This window comes from Littorina saxatilis, linkage group LG7 (assembly GCF_037325665.1).
Source record: "Littorina saxatilis isolate snail1 linkage group LG7, US_GU_Lsax_2.0, whole genome shotgun sequence".
NCBI lineage: Eukaryota > Metazoa > Mollusca > Gastropoda > Littorinimorpha > Littorinidae > Littorina > Littorina saxatilis.
In genome coordinates this window covers 45,846,986-45,868,017 of record NC_090251.1, presented here as the reverse complement: position 1 = coordinate 45,868,017, position 21,032 = coordinate 45,846,986, and the positions used below count along the sequence as shown (strand labels likewise).

General features: G+C 46.4%; 1 protein-coding gene across 1 annotated transcript in view; it reads left to right on the top strand.

Moving 5' to 3' along the window:
- LOC138971612 (recombining binding protein suppressor of hairless-like) overlaps nt 1–21,032 on the top strand; it is a 37,068-nt gene that overhangs the window by 528 nt on the left and 15,508 nt on the right. Inside the window, exons 2-7 of the mRNA XM_070344381.1 lie at nt 3,931–4,162; nt 10,845–10,871; nt 11,259–11,354; nt 12,374–12,539; nt 12,951–13,125; nt 20,718–20,855. Coding sequence (XP_070200482.1) covers nt 3,931–4,162; nt 10,845–10,871; nt 11,259–11,354; nt 12,374–12,539; nt 12,951–13,125; nt 20,718–20,855 — 834 coding nt within the window. The remainder of the gene's footprint in view (nt 1–3,930; nt 4,163–10,844; nt 10,872–11,258; nt 11,355–12,373; nt 12,540–12,950; nt 13,126–20,717; nt 20,856–21,032) is intronic.

Below are 21,032 nucleotides of genomic sequence, written 5' to 3'. Positions count from 1 at the left end.
AAAGAGATGCAGAATACAAATGTATGAAGCAATTAATTGAAATTTAAGAAATAAAACTGCACATTTTCCCCCTGACAGTGACACAAAAAGAAAAAAAAATTACCTGCCTACCTTCTTTTTGTGTGTGCATGAACTCCTTATGTTCCTGCATTTCTTGCAAGCAGGAAGTGGATCATGTTTGTAAAGGTATTTTGTCAGTACATAAAGCACAACCGTGAAAAAATAAACCCTTTGAGGAGAAAATCCGTTGTAAATGTTCAGTTTTTGTTTTTAATGTTTGGATTTATTTTGAGGAAGGATACATTACATGTATACATGTATTTAATCATGGGTGGTAGTTAGTACACTCCAGACATTTTCACAGGGATATGTTTTGTCCCATTAGCTAAGTCCCTCTTGATCCAACCCCACTTGCAAAAGTGGTCCTGTTAGGTTCAATTATCTTATAAAAATTATACATGCATAACCCGTGTGATTTTCACCCTCTTCTAATGTCCTCTTCTGGTGTGAAGTGGGGGAAAGTGAGACTGTGACATTCAGTCTGATACGTCTCTGCCGGAATCATTCTTCACCTTTTTTTATGATGAATATTTTCTGCTCTCCACATAATTGAAACAGCTCTTTTTCCCTTTTTATTTTTTTGTTCAAATTAAGTGCAAGTCACTAGTCAGTAAGAGCAAGAACATTTTCTAGTCCCTGCTCTCAGCAGGGTGCCCCCTTCAAAAGGGCAAAGGTTCCTGTAATTACCAAACTAATTGAACCATTATTCTGGAGCCGCTCTTTTTTCTCGCTGCCATTTGCAAATTGTTTCCTTCCATGGATGGTGGTGGCAGGGCTTGCCAAGCGAATATTGATTGGACTGGACCGTCTTACTGGCATGCTTTGGTTGGAATTGATAAATAATTGATAAGGCATGGGTTTGACAAATCACCAGCTTTTGCCCTTTCAATCGCTGATTTTGTTACCGTGAAGGTTTACAGTGTCAAAAAGATCAAGGGGCAGTTGTTGAACTGTCACAGAATCTGATAAAAAAAAAACTATTAAAAAAAAAATCTCTAATTGTTATTGAATTTTGACTCTCCCTTTCTGCTTGCTGTGTACAAGTTGTGCGGGAGATGTTTGACTTTCTGTGGCTCATTAGTTTCTTGTACAGTGGAACCCCCCTTTTAAGACCCCCCAAATTAAGACTCCCTCCATTTTAAGACTCTGTTTTCTTAGACTTTCTGTTCATAACCTCTGTAAATTGACCCCTATTATGAGAGTCCCTCCTTTTTAAGACCGGTTTTTCTCAGATTTGTTGAGGTCTTAAAAGGGGGGTTCCACTGTACATGTAGATGGTACTTTTCTCAGTTTTTTGTTAAGCTCATGAAAGTGTCTTCTGTTTCAAGTCTTTGTTTAAAGTATTATAATCTTTTCTTTTTTTTCAGTGTCAGATAAATGTCTTTCATCTTTCGGTGACTCCTTTCTTGTATTTTTCATTAATTTATTTTGTCAAACTTTCACCGACAACAGAATCAACTTTTGACGTACATTGCATTTCTATATTCATAACTTCTTTTTGATTTCTTCTTTCCCCTTTCTGTTTGCATTCAAAGAAAAATAATGTTTTCTTTCTTTTTGTGCAAAATCTCTTGGCTCAAAAGAAAAGCAAGATTTTCTTTGCTCCCAGTTGTCTCAGCAATCAATTTCCAGTCTGCTAGTGGCTGAAAGAGCGTGTGAGCCAGCTCATTGGCTGAGGCTCACTTCTCCTTAAGAGCCGTGGGAAAATTTGTGAATTCCAACATGTGGTCGCAGCAGTTATCAATAGTTGCTGATAAACCCAGGCCTCTCCAGTCCCACCAGCTAGCCTCTTCCAACAGATAAGGCCGTTCCCAGGATCTAAAATCGAAATTGCTGGCACACAATGGAAAAGAATTGGTTTGCCTGGTGAAACACTGGCCGTGATTGTTTTGAGGGAAAGAAAAAAGTCTGTGATTGCCTCGGCGAAAAATGATGTCTGAACATCATGACTTCACTCTGGGGCCTTTTGTTGCTTTTGTGGATGAAGGTAGATTTGGGAGATTCTGATTTGCTTTTCCATATGGAACAATTTATGGTAGATTATGTTTACTTTCAAGAACAGCTTTCTGCTGGGTTAGTTTTTCCTCTGAATTTTGAAGTCGCACCAAGTTTGGTCACGTTGTCCACAAAAATCACTTTTCCTCCTTCCACCTTTTTTGAATTTGTTGTTAATTGCATTGTCTGAAAGAAAACAAAAGGCTCAGAACTCACATCTTGCAAGAAATGACAGCCCTTTTTGTTTCATGTGAAGTAGAACAGAGTGGTCCCTCGACAGCATTAGCAAGGTGGTGGTTCTCACGGGTTGTTCATGGCGTTCACTGCTTGGAGGCAGTATCGATCGTAGTTGAAGGAAGCATCAGATGGTCTGGTTCCCACTTTCAAATCTGTGGCAGCCTTTACTTCTTGGACGTGGTCGTATTGACTTGGGTCCCGCTCTCCACCAAAACACAAAACTGCGACAGCCGTTTACAATCACCCACAAACTTTGAAGAAGCATCGGCAGTATTTACCACCGCTATTGTTTGAGGAACCCTTTAAGACAGATTTGTGTGTGTGTGTGTCACGTTGGGGTTTCCATGGTTAGGAGCATCTTGCCGCCGTGTATCACGATGAACATAGTACGGTGTCAGTGTAGGATTTGCTGTCCCTCTTTGACATCTAGCTTTGCTGGCCTTGGGACATGGAGGGTGCAGATTTCTCAGTTTGGAACTATTTTCATGGGCCATCTGTTCAGTGCATGGGTATTTTGATGGTGTATGCTTTTAATCAAGCGTTGCTGACTATGAATGTAGATGTAAATGCTTGTATAACTGTGTTTGAATTTTAAATGTGTCAAGCGCAAAGAGCATAATTGTAAAGTTATGATGTTGCGCTATATAAATGCTCATTTATTATTATTATTATTATTATTATTATTATTATTATTATTATTATTTATTTTTGACATTTTTGAAAACTTGCTTTTTGAAGTAATTCAGTTCCAGTTTTGTGTACAGTTACAGATCACCTCCAGAGTTGAAGTCAAGTTGTGATGTTTTTGGTGACAAGAATGTTAAACTTTGAGGGAAGTTAATCGGGGTTTAGAATTATAAGTATTGATGTTAAGGCCCGGTCACACAGCCCAAAAGTCGCGTAAACGCATGAATCACGCACGAAATTCGATCCTTACGCGATACTGTTTTTCTGACGTGGAACCTCCGTAGTTGTTCGCCGGATCGGCGCTTTACGCGATTCCAGGTTTTGAGCAGCTCAAAACTCGGCTTCGCGTAAGAGTTTACGCAGTATTGCGCTGTTTTACGTAATTTCTGCGTAGTTTGCGTAGTTCTTACGCAAACAATGTGCGAAATATGCGTGGAATATCGGTGATCGTTCGCAAAAATGTTGCCGCTATCGCGTTCATTGACGACTTTCCACTGACGAATAGCAGACATATGACGCATGATTTGCGCTTGTAACACCTACGTATCACTGAAAATCAGTTCATGCGCGAATCATGCGCGATTCATACGCAGTTCATTAGTGATAGTGCGCAGATTATACGTGGTTTCCTGTGGACCTATGCGCTGTAGTGCGTGGTTTGTTAGTGATTTTTGCGTGATCTTTCCGTAGTTCTTGCGCAATTCATCGGTGATTGTCATCGCGTAAATCAGCAAAAATGGTCAAATTCTCGACCGACAAGCACGCACAACCAAATTTTATGCGTGATTCGTGCGTTTACGCGACTATTGGGTTGTGTGACCGGGCCTTTAGGTTGTGTGTTTTAAAAAAAAGAAAGAATAGTTTTATCCTAATTTCAGTTTTACAATTTTGCGGTTTGAATGTTCAATGCTAAAAAGACAACGTTTGACATTTAAATCTCTCTGTCAACAGACGTTGGGCCACCCAATCATCTGATGCACGGGTCGCTGACCCCGCCAGACAAGATCAACGGGGAGATGGTTGCCATGCCGACCACCAGCCCGCTGGGTCTGGGATCGCTGGCCCCCACCATGCAGACACCGCCCAGCCCCCTCCCCACCCCCTCACCCCCCATGCGCCACATGGCAGAACTGGAGCAGGCCAGCTTGCGGCAGGCTAATGGCTATGAGGCGGCGCATAGCGAGTAAGTGACTTTGTAGGGCCATATCAGTGATCATAATAATATTAATAATAATAATTAAATTACATATTCTTACTCCGAATAACATATAACATTGACGCAGTCTAGGATGCTAAGGTCTGAAAAGGCTACCCGTCTTAAACAATTTTAAAGGGAAGCAACCCAACCACAAAAAGTGTAAACGTAGCCATTGTAATGACCATATACCCGGGGAGTTACCTCCCATTGGTGTATGCTACGTCACTACCGCTACTCAACACGTGGTCAACATCATACGATTTTTTCAGCGCTAGAGGAGAAGGTTGTTGATTTTTTGGCTCTCTCGTGGCTGTGCTGTTTGGTGTTTGTTTGACACCCACCGGCCACTTACCCGTCTTACTTTCCTCCTGCTTCGTAGTTGGTGAGCTCTTTCCGTTTTGGTCATTATTTTGACAAGAATGTTGATTTAGTTGCTGACTTTTCGTCCGTTTTTGGACTTGTAAATTTTTCAGTAACTTTTTGTTGGGCCGCCATATTTGTTGGTCAGCATGGCTGACAGCGATAAAATGTGGCAAGGCCGATGTAATGGTGAGGTAAACCTTGTATTACCTCCTTACTTGCCTTCTGCTTTGTTAGTAGGTAAGCTCTTTCCTTTTTGAGTCACTTGAGAAAAAGTGACTCTATGTAATCGGTCAGTGTTAGTCTGTCCGGCCGGCCGGCCGGCCGTCCGTAGACACCACCTTAACGTTGGACTTTTCTCGGAAACTATCAAAGCGATCGGGCTCATATTTTGTTTAGTCGTGACCTCCAATGACCTCTACACTTTAACGATGGTTTCGTTGACCTTTGACCTTTTTCAAGGTCACAGGTCAGCGTCAAAGGAAAAATTAGACATTTTATATTTTCTCGGAAACTATCAAAGCGATCGGGCTCATATTTTGTTTAGTCGTGACCTCCAATGACCTCTACACTTTAACGATGGTTTCGTTGACCTTTGACCTTTTTCAAGGTCACAGGTCAGCGTCAAAGGAAAAATTAGACATTTTATATCTTTGACAAAGTTCATCGGATGTGATTGAAACTTTGTAGGATTATTCTTTACATCAAAGTATTTACATCTGTAGCCTTTTACGAACGTTATCAGAAAAACAAGGGAGATAACTAGCCTTTTCTGTTCGGCAACACACAACTTAACGTTGGGCTTTTCTCGGAAACTATAAAAGTGACCGGGCTCAAATTTTATGTGAACGTGACTCATTGTGTTGTGAATAGCAATTTCTTCCTGTCCATCTGATGCCTCATATAATATTCAGAACTGCGAAAGTGACTCGATCGAGCGTTTGCTCTTCTTGTTGGTCATTAGTTTGACAGGAATTTCGTTGTAGTTGCTGACTTTTCGTCCGTTTGGACTTGTAAATTTCCAGTAACTTATACTTATTGTTTGGCCGCCATTTTTGTGGGTCAGCATGGCTGACAGTGATAAAACATGGCAAGGCTTATGTCATGGATCTACCAGACCATTGGTAATTGTTGTTGTTTCGGACTAAGCATGTAATACCGCTATGTCCGTTACTTATTCTGCCCCAAATGAACATGTGTTTTGGGGGCAGTTAAGCATGTCTTTGACTTCTTTTTCTTCTTGCTTTCCCTCTTTTAGGCATCGGAGCATGGCGCTCTGGTGTCTATACTGCTTAGCTCTTTATTTCCAGAGTTCCGCAGTTTGGGAGAGAAGAATTGCAGCGTCCCACGCCGCTTGCCGGTGGTGTTTCCCCCCCTTAATTGCGTGACTCTTGCTTTTTGGCATCGTTGATGGCGTCGGCGACGATTTCCGGGGAGGATCTCCTTGCTTCTTTGTCTTCTGCCTCCGTGGTTGACACTGCGGTAAGTCTAACTGGTCCACCGACCCTCGTGAGGCTGCCGGACATTCCCTGCTGGGAAACAGTTCTTTGGCGCGGGATCACAACCCGCAAACTTCTGTTCTGAACTCCCCTATTGTCACGTAGCGGGCATAGGTGTTTTCAGAGCAAGGGCGGCTTCCGTTTACGGTAGTCGCGCTTCCGGGTTTTCCCGGAAGCGAAGGTCCTCCATCTCATGTACACGCAGAGGTCTTGACTGGAGTTGACCGCAGACTGGCCTACGGGCGCTTGGGCTTCCGGCCCCAGTCCACTTCTGTTCTGACCTCACCTTTGCCTCGTCGCGGGCATTGGCGTTTTCAGAGCAAGGGCGGTAGCCGTTTCCGGCGCTGCGCTTCTGGTTTACCGGAAGCATAGGTCCTCCATTGCAAGTACACGTTGTGGTCTTGACTGGAATTGACCGCGGACTGGCCTACGGGCGTTCGGGTTTCCGGCCCCAGTCCATGCAACCTTTGCTTCCGCATTGTGCGGCTTTGTCTGTTGCGTTTCCGGCTCTGTCCGGATACACTGTTCCTCTTCCTGACGCTTCCTCTCGGATGTCAGTGAGTGAGGAACAGCGGCTGGCCTACGGGCATTCAGGCTTTCAGCCTCGGCCGGGACGACAGGACGGTTTCCGGGTGGACGGGTTTCCGGTTTCCGGTCATCCCGTTCATTAGTCTTCCACTGGCAACTGTGACTTAGGTCCGTGTCCGTTCGCTTGGCTATTCTGATGTACAGTCTTTAGCCAGCAATCAGGCATGTTCTGGATTTCCGTCGAACCTCTTGGCTGCTCTCGAAGCTGCGACGGAGGTTACTTCCAGATACTTTCCGGAGGGTACATCGGCTTCGGCGGTTTCCGCTTTGGTTGCTCAGTCGACGATGTCGGACTTTCGTTCCGCGAAGGAGGAGGATTCCTACTTCCAGTTCGAGAGTCACCTTTGGCGTGTACCACCTTTCGCAGGTTTTGGCTAGACCATCTCCTCCCGGAAGTGGTATCCCTAATGTTCCGGTTCTGCTGCTCGTTCCTCATGGTTCAGTTCCGGAACACGCTCAGCCTTGGCTGGCTTCAGCTACACAGGCTTCGACTTTTGTTCCTTCTTGTCATAAGAAGTTCACTTTGCCGAAGCCGGGCGGAACTTGTTGGCGTCCTTTGCTCTTTTGCGTACACCTTTCCGGTGACGCAGGAACTTCTTCCTCTGCTGGTGAAGCAGGTTTTAGAGGGACTTGGGTGTTGCGTTCCCGTTCTTCGAAGGAATTTGGACGTCAGCTTTTGGAACTTGCCTCTTTCTCGGAGATGATCGTCAGAGCGCTCTCTCGCTCTCTCTCGGAGTCACTGAATCCTTTCACACTTACTGTGGATCAGGACGCTGATGACATCTCTACTCTTTTGGTCAGCCCTTGCTAGGGTGAATGAAGAGCAAATGAGGCTGTCCTCCCTTCACTACGCTTATACAGTCATGTGTCGGAGGGACGTGTTTTCTCTCGCATTCTCAGTTTACTGAGCAGACTAAGAGAGATACCTTGAGAGCGTTTGCCCGTGGTAGAGGGATCTCTTTTGGACATCTGGTGTTTGATACCAGAATGAAGGAGATCCAGTGGAACAGAGATCAGCAGTTCTCTCTCTGCAAGGGTTGAAGCAGAGCTAGCCTCCTCAGGAGAAGCAGGCTCAGGCCTCTGGCCAAGCTAAACCGGCAGCCATTAGCCTGTCTCTGACTGGTTCTCGAGTTTCGAGGTAAAGATCAGTGTCGGGCAGGGGGAGGGGCAGCTCTAGCAGCAAGCATGCTTTATGGGTGACGATGCCAAAGATAGCAGTCAAGTCTCTTTCTTTGGCGTTTTTTCTGTCACTTCCCAGGAGTACTATGTTTCTTGTCTTGGTTAGACTTGTACTCTAACGCAGGGAAGCAGTACAGCGTGCATTGGAGGGTGAGCGTTTCTTCACGTTCTTGGAATTTTAGGAACGTTTTTTTGCTCTTTTTTGAGCTTTTCCCATCGAGTTGGACTCTGGTATCTTGTACTCAGGTGTCTCTCTCGCTCATTGTGTGGAGATCGGTCACTCTTCTCTTGAGCTGACTTTTATCTCACAGGCCTTTCGGGCTTCACTCCATCCCAAGGTTTGCATACTTTGGCATGATTGTCTTACGGTCACCTTGAGGGTTCGTCCTACTCAGCACTGAGTGGACAACGTTATGCACGGATCGTTCCAGGGCATTGGCATTTCCTTCCACTAGAAAGGAGATTGGAAGAAGTGCTGGGCACAGCTTACTGGCTCTCTGAAGTTGTCTTTCGCAACTTTTGCCTGCTCGCTGTCTCTCAGGATGGTTCTGGGGTCCTTTCCTGCCTTGTTGGCAGTGGGCCAGTTCCTGGTAAGGGTTTTGGAGTGGGTTAGATTTTTCTTTCCCACCGGGCCCTTCCTGACTTGTTGGCAGCGGGCCAGTTTATGGCAAGGATTTGAGTGAGTTGGATTTTTCTTTCCCACCGCCTTGTTGTAGCAATCTGCTATAATTATGTGATTCGGAGTAAGAATATGTAATTTATTCAAAAATGTTATAAGTAAATTTTCATTTACCCGAATCACATAGTGAATCCCCTCCCGCCAACCCCCCTTATGGTTTTTTAGTTTTCTTTAAAGCCGTATGATATTGACCACGTGTTGAGTAACGGTAGTGACGTAGCATACACCAATGGGAGGTAACTCCCCGGGTGTATGGTCATTACCATGGCTACGTTTACACGTTTGTGGTGGGGTTGCTTCCCTTTAAAATTGTTTAAGACGGGTAGCCTTTTCAGACCTTAGCATCCTAGACTGCGTCAATGCTATATGTGATTCGGGTAAGTATATTAATCAAATGAAAATTTACTTATAAAATTTTCGATAATAAAACATTCTTCTATAGCGCTGTTCACCGCCAGATAACAGTCTCATAATGATGATCAAAATATTGTTTCCAGGACAACGGGTTAGTTGAATCTGTATTCAAAATATAGAAGCGTCAAAGCTATTGGACATTCGACCGGCCTGGGGTCAGAACAATGTATATGATTAAGAAAAAGTATGCGTAAATGACCGAAGACTGAGGCCAGGGAACAACTTTGTTATCACAGTATTTGTTGGGTGCAAATCCTAATACAGTTTTGTAATTGGCTTACTTTAGGCCTAAAAAAAAAATAGGTGTGGTTACGGTAACCCGACCTACCCTAATTTTAGGGGCCGATCCTATAACTTTTTATTACATTTGTCAAAAACAAAAAACAAAAAAAAAACGAGTGCAAAAAACGCAATGAAAGCGAAAGCGCCCGAGTCACACACTTATTTCCCTGTCAAGCAGGTTTAATTTGTACACATTAGAAAAAAAAGTAAAAAAAAAAAAAGTGATTGCCTACCTACCTACCCTATTTTTTGGCTATGTTACCGTAACCACACTTATTTTATTTTTTTTGGCCTTACTGAAAATTAGAATTATGAATACCTATAAATCACAACACAAGTGTGTGTGTGTGTATGTTTATATATTATATGGCTAGTATTTCAATGATGACCCAGCAGATGAACATTTTGCGGACAATCAAGCCTCAAATATCAGCCAGTATTTGGTACAAGAAATTCACAATTAGCACCATTAGGCCCCCCCCCAAAAAATAGGTGTGGTTACGGTAACATAGCCAAAAAAAATAGGGTAGGTAGGTAGGCAATCACTTTTTTTTTTTTTTACTTTTTTTTCTAATGTGTACAAATTAAACCTACTTGACAGGGAAATAAGTGTGCGACACGGGCGCTTTCGCTTTCATTGCGTTTTTTGCACTTTTTTTTGTTTTGTTTTTTTTGTTGGACAAATGTAATAAAAAGTTATAGGATCGGCCCCTAAAAATAGGGTAGGTCGGGTTACCGTAACCACACCTATTTTTGAGTTACTTGAGAAAAAGTGACTCTATGTAATCGGTCAGTGTTAGTCTGTCCGGCTGGCCGGCCGTCCGTCCGGCCGGCCGGCCGTAGACACCACCTTAACGTCGGACTTTTCTCGGAAACTATCAAAGCGATCGGGCTCATATTTTGTTTAGTCGTGACCTCCAATGACCTCTACACTTTAACGATGGTTTCGTTGACCTTTGACCTTTTTCAAGGTCACAGGTCAGCGTCAAAGGAAAAATTAGACATTTTATATCTTTGACAAAGTTCATCGGATGTGATTGAAACTTTGTAGGATTATTCTTTACATCAAAGTATTTACATCTGTAGCCTTTTACGAACGTTATCAGAAAAACAAGGGAGATAACTAGCCTTTTCTGTTCGGCAACACACAACTTAACGTTGGGCTTTTCTCGGAAACTATAAAAGTGACCGGGCTCAAATTTTATGTGAACGTGACTCATTGTCTTGTGAATAGCAATTTCTTCCTGTCCATCTGATGCCTCATATAATATTCAGAACTGCGAAAGTGACTCGATCGAGCGTTTGCTCTTCTTGTTTTTTTAGGCCTTACTAAATGATAGCAGATCATTTCATTTTGAAGCTTTCTTTTGCAATGTTAATTGTTTTGGGAGAGCTGATTAGGAGTGCTGGGATGATGCATTCTGAGCATAAGTCTCACTTTAAAAGTTATATTTAATGTTGTAAACTTATTTGGATTTAGCCTGCTATGGCCGTCGACAGTCGGTTGACTTGTCCCTGTCGTCACATTGAAAATCAAATTAATCCAGAATGTGACTGTTGGGAAGGTAGTTGCTTGTAAAAATGCTTGACCTGGAAGGAGATGATTCTTGTTTTGGTTTATTATGAAATTGTTCAGTTCTAATCATCCCCAATTTAATTTTTTCAGGTTGTTCCAGGAAAAGAAATTAACAAGGTAATTGTTTTGCATTTTATACTCTTCTTTCTGTAAAAAAAAAAAAAAAAAAAAAAAAAAGGCTCATGGAAACAAAATTATACTGACTACTAGTACTAAACTTCTGTGTTTCACACACATTGTAGTGGATTATTATGCAAAGAACAGAGGCTTTGTTTAATTTTGAAGGACAGTGAATGGCATAGTGGTAAGCAGAAATTGAAGTGTCTTTATTTTTACCAAGGCTCGCTTTGATACAGTATGTTTGATCTGCTACTGTTTTGGATGTTTTCTTTTTGTTTGAATCAGAGTTTAGTCTCTTTTTAGAACTTCGAGACTTTGAACAGCCCCAATGAAATCGGGGACAAGTTTATTGCCATAATGATAGTGTCCATGCTTTTGTTTCAGAGAAGCAATGAAGAAATATTTACGTGATCGAGGAGACCAAGTACTTGTGATACTACATGCCAAAGTCGCTCAGAAATCCTACGGCAATGAAAAAAGGTGAGCTGCCCCTATTCAGGACTAATTAATAAGATAGAAGGGGCGGGGATGTAGCTCAGTCGGTAGCGCCCTGGATTTGTATCCAGTTGGCCGCTGTCAGCGTGAGTTCGTCCCCACGTTCGGCGAGAGATTTATTTCTCAGAGTCAACTTTGTGTGCAGACTCTCCTCGGTGTCCGAACACCCCCGTGTGTACACGCAAGCACAAGACCAAGTGCGCACGAAAAAGATCCTGTAATCCATGTCAGAGTTCGATGGGTTATAGAATCACGAAAATACCCAGCATGCTTCCTCCGAAAGCGGCGTATGGCTGCCTAAATGGCGGGGGAAAAAACGGTCATACACGTAAAATTCCACTCGTGCAAAAAAACACGAGTGTACGTGGGAGTTTCAGCCCACAAACGCAGAAGAAGAAGAAGAAGATAAGATAGAAGAATAGATACTGACACTAATTAAGAAGATAAAAGCACAGCTGGCTATGACACCTGTAAAACTGTCCAAGCATGCATAGTTGTCTTAGGTCAGTCAGGCATTGCTTGCTTTTGTGTGTGATGCTTTGCTCTTGTGATTTTTTTGTAAAAAAAATGTTGTTGTTGCTCGTGTGTTGTTTTGTTGTTGTTCTTCTTGTTGTTTTTTCTGCTCTTGTGAGTTGAATTTTTGCGGTTACTCCTTGGATCAGTTTAATCTTAAAGCATTCCATGCAGTAGCATTTAATCCAGGTTGACATCATCAAGTGATATCTTCCTTTTACAAAATCTGAGCAATTGGAATTATTCTGTGCCAAATGTTAGAGGGTATTGAAGATAACCTTTTTACTCCATGCGTCAAGGTGTTTTCGTGTGTGCATATCTTCAATTCAAATCACTTCATTCACTTTATTCCATGATTGGAATTGTAGCCCGAATCACAGAAAACTCCATATTAAGCAGCTACTAAAATCTGTGGTCTTTTATTTGTAGGTTTTTCTGTCCACCCCCCGTGTATCTACCCGTTTGGCAAATCTGTGATCTTTTGTTTGTAGGTTTTTCTGTCCACCCCCGTGTATCTACCTGTTTGGCAACGGGTGGAAGAGGAAGCGGGAGCAGATGGAGGAGGAGGGGGCCACGGAGCAGGACACTCAGGTGTGTGCGTTCATGGGCATCGGCAACTCGGACCAGGAGATGGTGCAGCTCAACCTGGAGGGCAAGGTGTGTGTGTGTGTGTGTGTGTGTGTGTGTGGGTGTTAGGGTGGGTTTGTGTGTGTGTATGTGATGTTGCTGTTAAATCTGGAGGGAAAGGTGAGAGAGAGTGTGTGTTGGTGGGTGGGCGTTGTGTTGTTGTGTATGTGTGCATGTTGGTGTGTGTATGTGTGCATGTTTGTGTGTGTGAGTGTGTAAAAAGGTTATGGAAGAGAAAGGTGTGTTGCAATAGGGAAAAGCTCATGTTTGTCTTGAAGGGAATGTCGTGTTCTATTGGTGGGAATTAAAAGGGGGTTCCACTGTAATGGAACATGACGAAGGGGAGTTGTAAAAGCATTTGCTTTTCTTGTCTTCCTAATCTTATGTTGCTAGCCCAACTACATCAACACAGTCCACTGATAGAACATTCGCATTTTGCAGAACTACTGCGCAGCAAAGACGTTGTATATTTCTGACTCCGACAAGCGGAAGCACTTCATGCTGTCGGTGAAGATGTTTTACGGAAGGGGACAGGACATTGGAATCTTCCACAGCAAACGCATCAAGGTCATCTCTAAACCTTCCAAGAAGAAACAGTCCTTGAAGAATGCAGATTGTGAGTATCTGTCTTGTCTGTCTGCGTGTGCTGCATTTATGTCGGTGATGTTTGGGCAACGTCAAACCAGGTGTATGGGGATGGAGATAAAGTCCCTATGTTATATGGGGAGGGAGATAAAATCCCTAATTAAATTACATATTCTTACTCCGAGTCACATATTAGCATTGACGCAGTCGAGATGCTAGGTAGACTGAAAAACGCTATCCCGTCTATAGTATAAGGGAAGCAACCCAAGCAAAAAAGTAGCAAGCTTGCTACCCTGGGTTGCCTCCCGTAGCGTGCATCACGCCACAGATCTCGTACCAAATACGAGACACCCTCATTCGACATCTTTCAGCCAGAGAGACAGGTCGTGCTTGTTTTCGCTCCTAGGCTGTTGTTTGCTGTTTGCTTGACACCCACCAGCCTCGGCTCCCCGTCTGCTCATAGCTGTTTCTAGCGGTGAGATTGTTCCATTTTGTTGTTGTTTGCATTGCCATTCTGCTGAGAATTTTCTCGTCCGCGGACTTGTGAATTTTGCTCGGTAGTTTGTTGCCGTGGCCGCCATTTTGGTCGCCATTTTTCGCATACACGTGGTGTTTTTTGCTGGTTAGTTTGGGTCCGTGCTCGGACTTTTAGCGTCGACCAGTAGCACTATTACCTGCTTGTAACTTGTACCTTGTGCTAGTTTATTCTGCTGAAGTTTTACGTCCTAGAGACTTGTGTATTTTCAGTAGTTTGTTTTTCTCGCGTGACATCATGTCTGATAGTGAGAAAAAGCGAGCGGCTAAGGCCGAGAGTAAGGGCAAAGGCCCTGGCAAACCTAAGTCCTCGGCTTCTTCTTCTTCGGCTAGGAACCCCACGGTTCACGTTTCTGACCCGAAGACTAACTTCGTTTTTTCGGTGCCCATTTCGGCGCCGGAGGAAACTTCGTCTGGCTCGCGTGCGGCGGGCTTGACCGCTACCACGTCCGTTTCAACCCCGGTACCTGTGCCGGAGGCTGGCACTCTTGTGGCTAGCCTTTTGTCCTCTTTGATTCCAGAATACAGAGATGGCGCGGACGGACCCTGTTTCCAGCTCTGCCTCCCTCCCGGGGGTGTGCGACCCTCGGTCGTTGGCTTCCCGTGTTCCTGTTGTTTCCGGATCACCTGTCCAGCCTGCAGGCGTTTCTCTTCTCGGCCGGCGCTCGGTGGCTCCCGCTTGCGGGAGTGCACCTGAGCAGGTCCCTTTCGGGATACGGTCGTCGCAAGGTATGTGCTCGCAGCAGCCGTCCGCGGCAGCTGCACTTCCAGTTCCTGGAAGTAGTGGTTCACTGGACAGCGGACAGACCATGGTCCCTTCCGGTTTGAGCTACGAATTACGTAAGCAGTCGCTCGCGGCAGCTTCCCTTCCGGCTCCGGCCGGAAGTAGTGGTTCATTGGACAGCGGACAGACCATGGTCCCTGCCGGTGTGCGCTACGAATTACGTAAGCAGTCGCTCGCGGCAGCTTCCCTTCCGGCTCCGGCCGGAAGTAGTGGTTCACTGGACAGCGGACAGACCATGGTCCCTGCCGGTTTGAGCTACGAACTACGTAAGCAGTCGTTTGCGGCAGCTTCTCTTCCGGCTCAGGCCGGAAGTGTTGGTTCACTGGTATGCGGACAGACCATGGTCCCTTCCGGTTTGAGCTTTGCCCCGTTTCAGCAGCCGTTTCCGGCAGCTGCTCTTCCTGCCTTGGCGGGAAGTGTGGGTCCAGCCGGTCGTGCACAGTCCTCTGTCACTTCCGGTTCCGGCCTAGGGCTCCCGGGTTGTAGCTGGCAGACTCCACAGCCATGGCATAGCTATGCGGTGGCGTCTGCTCTTACAGCTCCTCCCGGTTCTTCCGGTTCGGTTCACGCTGCGTCCGTTGGGATGCCGGAGGATTTCGAATTCGGTCGTCCTCCTGGGCATTCGGGCTTTCAGCCTCTGTTGGGTCAGCAGCAGCCACCCACTCCGGTGGTGACTGCTAGCTCCTCCCTATTTAAAGTTTCCGGTTCGGTTCCCGCTGCTTCCGTTGTGTCGCCGGTGAATTTCGAATACGGTGGTTCTCCTGGGCATACAGGCTTTTTGCCTCTGTTGGGACAGCAGCAGCCACCCACTTCGGTGGTGGCCGCTAGCTCCTCTCGTCAGCTGCCTTCGGTTGTTGGTGACTCTCATCTTCCTCTTAGTCAGGGGTGCGAGTTTCATCGATGGCCAACAGGATGGGCGTTCGGCTTACGGCCTTCCCTCGCAGCGTCATTTGTCGGGTTCTTTTGGCTATGAGCCGTCCCCTTCAGGTGGCGTTTCGGACTTCGGGTCCGTGTACGAGGAGCAGCTGCCTTCGGCGGCTCTGGCCAGCTTCCGAATTTACGTCAGCAGTCGTTCGCGGCAGCCGCTTCCAGCTCCGGCCGGAACTAGAGGTTCACTTGCTAGTGCACAGACTACTGTCACGTCTGGTTCGAGCCTTGTCCTATGACAGCGGTCGCCCGCGACAGCTGTTCTTCCGGTTCCGACCGGAAGTGTAGGTTCACTGGTTAGTGCACAGGCTACTGTCACGTCCGGTTCGAGCCTTGCCTTACGTCGGCAGTCGTACGCGACAGCGGCACTTCCGGTTCACGGAAGTAGTGCCTCGTTGGAAGGTGGACAAATAATGATCCCATCCTGCTTGAGCTGCGCTATACGTAAGCAGTCGTCCGCGACAGCTTCTATTCCGGCTCCGGCTGGAAATGTTAGTTCATCGGTGTGTGGGCAGCCCATGGCCTTTTCCGGTTTGAGCTTTGCCCTTTGCACGGCAGCCATTTCCGGCAGCTTCGCTTCCGGCCTTGGCAGGAGGGTAGGTCAAGCGGGTAGTGCACAGGTTACTGTCACTTCCGGTTCTGGCCTACGGCCTACCTTTGGGTTCCGAGCTTCAGCTCGTAGGTGGCTCAGCACCAGCTTTGGCATAGCGCTGCTGTTGCTGCCGCACTTCCGGCTCCTCCCGGATTTTCCGGTTCAGTTCCCGCTGCTTCCGTTTGGTCACCGGTGAATTTCGAACAAGGCTTGCCCTATGGGCATACAGGCTTCTTGCCTCTGTCGGGACAGCAGCATCCACACACTCCGGTGGTGGCCGCTAGCTCCTCTCTCCCACTTTCCTTGGTTTTTGATTCCTCTCATCCTCCCCTCAGTTAGGGAATGAGCACAATCGATTGCCAACAGGAAGGACTTCGGTTGGCAAAGAGGAAGCAGCTACTTCTGGTTCGAAGAATCGCCCTTTGTAGCTTTTCACCTTTTTGCCTTTTCGCCGAGCCCCCCTCTTCGACAGGGGGTGGCCTCCGGCGTCAGTTTCGTTGCTGGTTCCTCAGGGTTCGGCTTCGGAGCTGGCATCGGAATGCCTTGCCGCTCCTGCGCAGGCTTCCTCCTTCGTGCCCTTAGCGGTCCAGAGGAAGTTGCCTTGGCCAAGGTCGTCTCGTAGCCGCCTGTTGGCCTTTCCCCGTCTGCGTGCACCGTTTCCGGTCACGCCGGAACTTCTTTCGCTTCTTACGAAGCCGTTGAGGAAGGATTCGGTTCTGCCGCTCTATGGGCAGAATCTCCTATTCTCTGAGGAAGGGGGCTGACAACTTTTGGAACTCAGTTCCATTTCCGAGACTCTCCTGCGGGCGCTTTCTCGCGCTTTGGCAGATTCCTTGGCGCCCTTTCCCCTTAGTAAAGGGCAGGACGCGGAGGAAGTGTCTCACTCCTCTCCACACTTACAAGGGTGGACGAGGCACAGATGAGGCTGTCCTCTCTGCACTATTTCCATGCGGTCTCGTGCGGAAGGGACTTGTTTCTTGCCCACTCCCGGTTTTCTGAGGAGTCGACAAGGAACATTCTCAGTTCGTCATCCTTGGTGGACGGTCTCTCTCCGGCAGCCTGGCCTCTCATGCCAGAAGCAGGGGATTGAGACCAACAGAGAACAGCGGTTCCCTTCTTTTGAGCTTCAATTTGAAAGCAGCAAAAGCAGGCCGCTCCTAAGCAGGCTATACCTAAGCGGACTCAGCCTAAGCGGCCTACGTCCTCAGCTCAGGTGAGATTGTTTCTTTCACAGCCGTCATAGGTACGCTGGGTTTTTGAAACAACAGCCGGCCTTAGGGCTTCGGGGTTTTAGCCTCGGCGGGAGCAACAGCCATTTCATCCGTTGGAGTTTGTGGTTGTTGCTTTCCTTGTGCGTGTGGCTTCGGGCTTCGACATTCTTTCTCTTTCCCAGCGTATGGGTGCTGAGAGGTCGATTTCCGTTTAAAGGGGGGTTTCTGCCTTTGGGCTTCCCCGTTTTCTCTTGCCACGAGCTTCTGGACTCGGTCCAGGTTTGTCTTTCGCCGAGTCTGACTTTGTCTTTCTCTAGCGATCAGACGCGTTCTGGTGTTTCGTCCAAACTTAAGGTTCACTTGAGTTGGCCTCGGAAGTAACATTCAGATTTTCCTGAGGGTGCATTGTCTGGGCAATGCATGTTTGAGAAGTCATTCTTGGCTTGTCACTTTTTCTCAGGTTTTTTGGCTACTCCTCCCCTTTTGGGCAGAGGTCTAGCTAATGTTCCAGTTTTCTCGGTGCTGGCCTCTAGGCCAGCATCTTTTTCGGCGGCCGAAACTTTTGGTTTCTTACTGTGCCTGTGTACTTTGAGTACTTTGGTGCGATGGCCGGCCTACGGGCAGCAAGGCTCTCGGCCTTAGCCTGTGTTATAGTCTCCTGCCTGTCGTGTTGCGACTTTGGCAATTGGTTCTTGTGACTGCGGATTTCGTCTCTTCCTCTTCTCCATCATGCTTGCATGATGTGAGTTGGGACGATTTCTGCCGGGTTGGGCTTCCGGCCTGGTCACCCCTTCTTCACTTGCAACTATGACTATTACTGAGAACTCTGGTCTCGGGAGGCTGACGGCTGGTTCGCTTCACGGTTTTCCGTCTTTCTTACCAGCTTCGTCCTTTCTGTTTCGGGTTTTTTGATTCATTTTCAATTACCTACAAGCAGTCTGCTCTGCGATCACGCTGGCTTTTGTCATTTTGTTTCCGGTCTCCGGTCACATTAGGATTTGGCCACTGCGGGTCCGCATTTGCGGTGCTTAGGCACTACCTTAGGTCACTTCGTCCCCTTTTTTACCCCTCTCTCTGCTTGCGCAGGGATGGGCATGGGACGACTGGTGACCGTCTCCCTTGAGTTTTGCTCATTGAGGTGGACCCTGGTACTTGATACTCAGGCGTCTCTCTCTTTCCGGTTTGGAGTTTGGTCACTCTTCCGGAGCTGACTGTTCTCTCAACGGCCTTTGGGCCTCACTCCATCCCAAAGTTTTCTTACTTTGGCATGTTTGCCTTATGGTCTCCGTGAGGGTCGGTCCTTTTCAGGGCTTAGCCGGCAACCTTACGCACGGATCTTTTCCAGGCCATTAGCATTTCCTTCCATTTAAGGGGGGGGGGGGCAGCTTGTCCTTCCCTCTACTTGGTCGGGTTTATCCAAGACTGGGGTCCTTTTCCGGACTGTTTTACGGTTCAGAAGATTGGAAGAAGTGCTGGGCACAGCTTACTGGCTCTCTGAGGTTGTCTTTCGCATTTCTTGCCTGAGAGACATCTCGGCTGTCAATCAGGGTGGTTCTCGGTCCGTTTCTGTCCTTTGGCAGTGGGCCAGTTCCTGGCAAGGGTTTAGAGTGAGTCAGTGGTTGCTTTCTCACGGGATCCTTTCCTGACTTTTGGCAGTGGGCCAGTTTCTTGGCAAGGGATTTTCTTGCCCTCCGCCTTGTCATAGCTTATGCTATCTTTCCCTCGGCTCGGCCCGAGCTCTTTTCCAGGGCCTGGGCCTCCTCCTTGGCCTTTTTGGCCTATGGGGTTTGGATGATGTCCTGCGCACAGCTTCTGGCGCTAGGATTTTGTCTTATCAGGTTCTGCAGACATTGCTGCCCTCTGTCAGGATGGGTCTCGGCCCATTCCTTCCTTGGCGGCAGCTGGCTTTTGTCTCTCCAGAACTTTAGAGTGAGTTTGAACTTTTTGATCTTACCCACCACCTTGTTGGAGTTATCTGCTAATATGTGACTCGGAGTAAGAATATGTAATTTAATCGAAAATTTTTAATTAAATTTTCATTTGATTAATATACTTACCCGAGTCACATAGGTAATTCCCTCCCACCTTCCCCGCTTTTAGTTTCTTTGTATTCTAGAAGTCGAATGAGGGTGTCTCGTATTTGGTACGAGATCTGTGGCGTGATGCACGCTACGGGAGGCAACCCAGGGTAGCAAGCTTGCTACTTTTTTGCTTGGGTTGCTTCCCTTATACTATAGACGGGATAGCGTTTTTCAGTCTACCTAGCATCTCGACTGCGTCAATGCTAATATGTGACTCGGGTAAGTATATTAATCAAATGAAAATTTAATTAAAAATTTTCGATTTAGATATCACAGAATAAAGGGAAGACAGCGTGTTCTTCAGTGTTTTCAGGTGTTGTTGGTTGTCGGATGTGATCCTCATGGGAACTCTTTCCCTTTCTGGATCTTCTTCAGCGTTTGTGGGCTGAAACTCTCATGTACACTCGTGTTTTTGCACGAGTGGAATTTTATGTGTATGACCGTTTTTACCCCGCCATTTAGGCAGCCATACGCCGCTTTCGGAGGAAGCATGCTGAGATTGTTCGTGTTTCTATAACCCACCAAACTCTGACATGGATTACAGGATCTTTTCCGTGCGCACTTGGTCTTGTGCTTGCGTGTACACACGAAGGGGGATAAGCCACTAGCAGGTCTGCACATAAGTTGACCTGGGAGATCGGAAAAATCTCCACACTTAACCCACCAGGCGGCCGCAGCCGGAATTCGAACCCTCGACCTTCCGATTAAGAGGCCGACGTCTTACCACCCCGCTACAGCGCCCGTCTATTTTTTTTTTTTCTGGATCTAATTTAAGTTATGCCTAACATTTTGTTCCAAGGAAAATTCTTGTATGTTTACCTTTAATCATGCTTTAACAGCTGACAATAAGAACAAGGTCATTATGAAACGAAAGAGATAATGATCACTACGGAAGTTTTAAATACAATAGCCTTTTAAAGGCCAACATCGGAACGCGGCAGATGTAGCTCTAGTTTCTTGTGCTGGCAATGCTAAAATTTAGCTGTGTGGCCTTCTTCTATAACGAGGCTTGGTCTCCTGGAGACGGATGTTTGCCAATGTTGTGTGTTTGTCTCTGCAGTGTGCATATAAAGTCGCAGCGAACACCATGGAAGATTTAAATACGATAGCCTTTTAAAGGCCAACATCGGAACGTGCTTGCATTGCTAAATTTAGCTGTGTGGCCTTCTATTATAACAAGACTTGGTCTCCTGGAGACGGTTGTTTGCCTTCAAGCAAAACTTCTTAAACTGTTCTAAGCGCTCTAAATGCATACGACATATATGTAATAGAGTAAATTAGAGTTATTCGGATAATTAGAGGATAAAAGCCGGTTCATTTCAATGCTTGTTATTCTCTCAGGTGCCAGGAGAATGGTTGGGAATAACTCTCACTTACTCTATTACACATGTCGTCTGCATTGAGAGCGCTTACTTCCCTTTGATTATCAGACCTCGAAACATGGCTCTGCCTCATTTGTTAAAGATTCTTACTGTTGTGTGTTTGTGTGTGCAGTGTGCATCGCCTCGGGCACCAAGGTGGCGCTGTTCAACCGACTGCGGTCACAGACGGTCAGCACTCGCTACCTCCACGTGGAGAACAACAACTTCCACGCCAGCTCCACGCAGTGGGGAGCATTCACCATCCACTTGTGTATGTATTTATCACTGAAAGGGTGTCGGTTGTGGGAAACGGGGAAAGCAATTTATGCTAAAAGTCAGAAACGCTGCTTGCGCAAAGATAGACACATTTCGAAGTCGTCATTGAATTTTGGCGTAACTCATTCTAGGCAGTTTTTCAGCTGAAGGCTCGTATGCCTATTTGAATGAA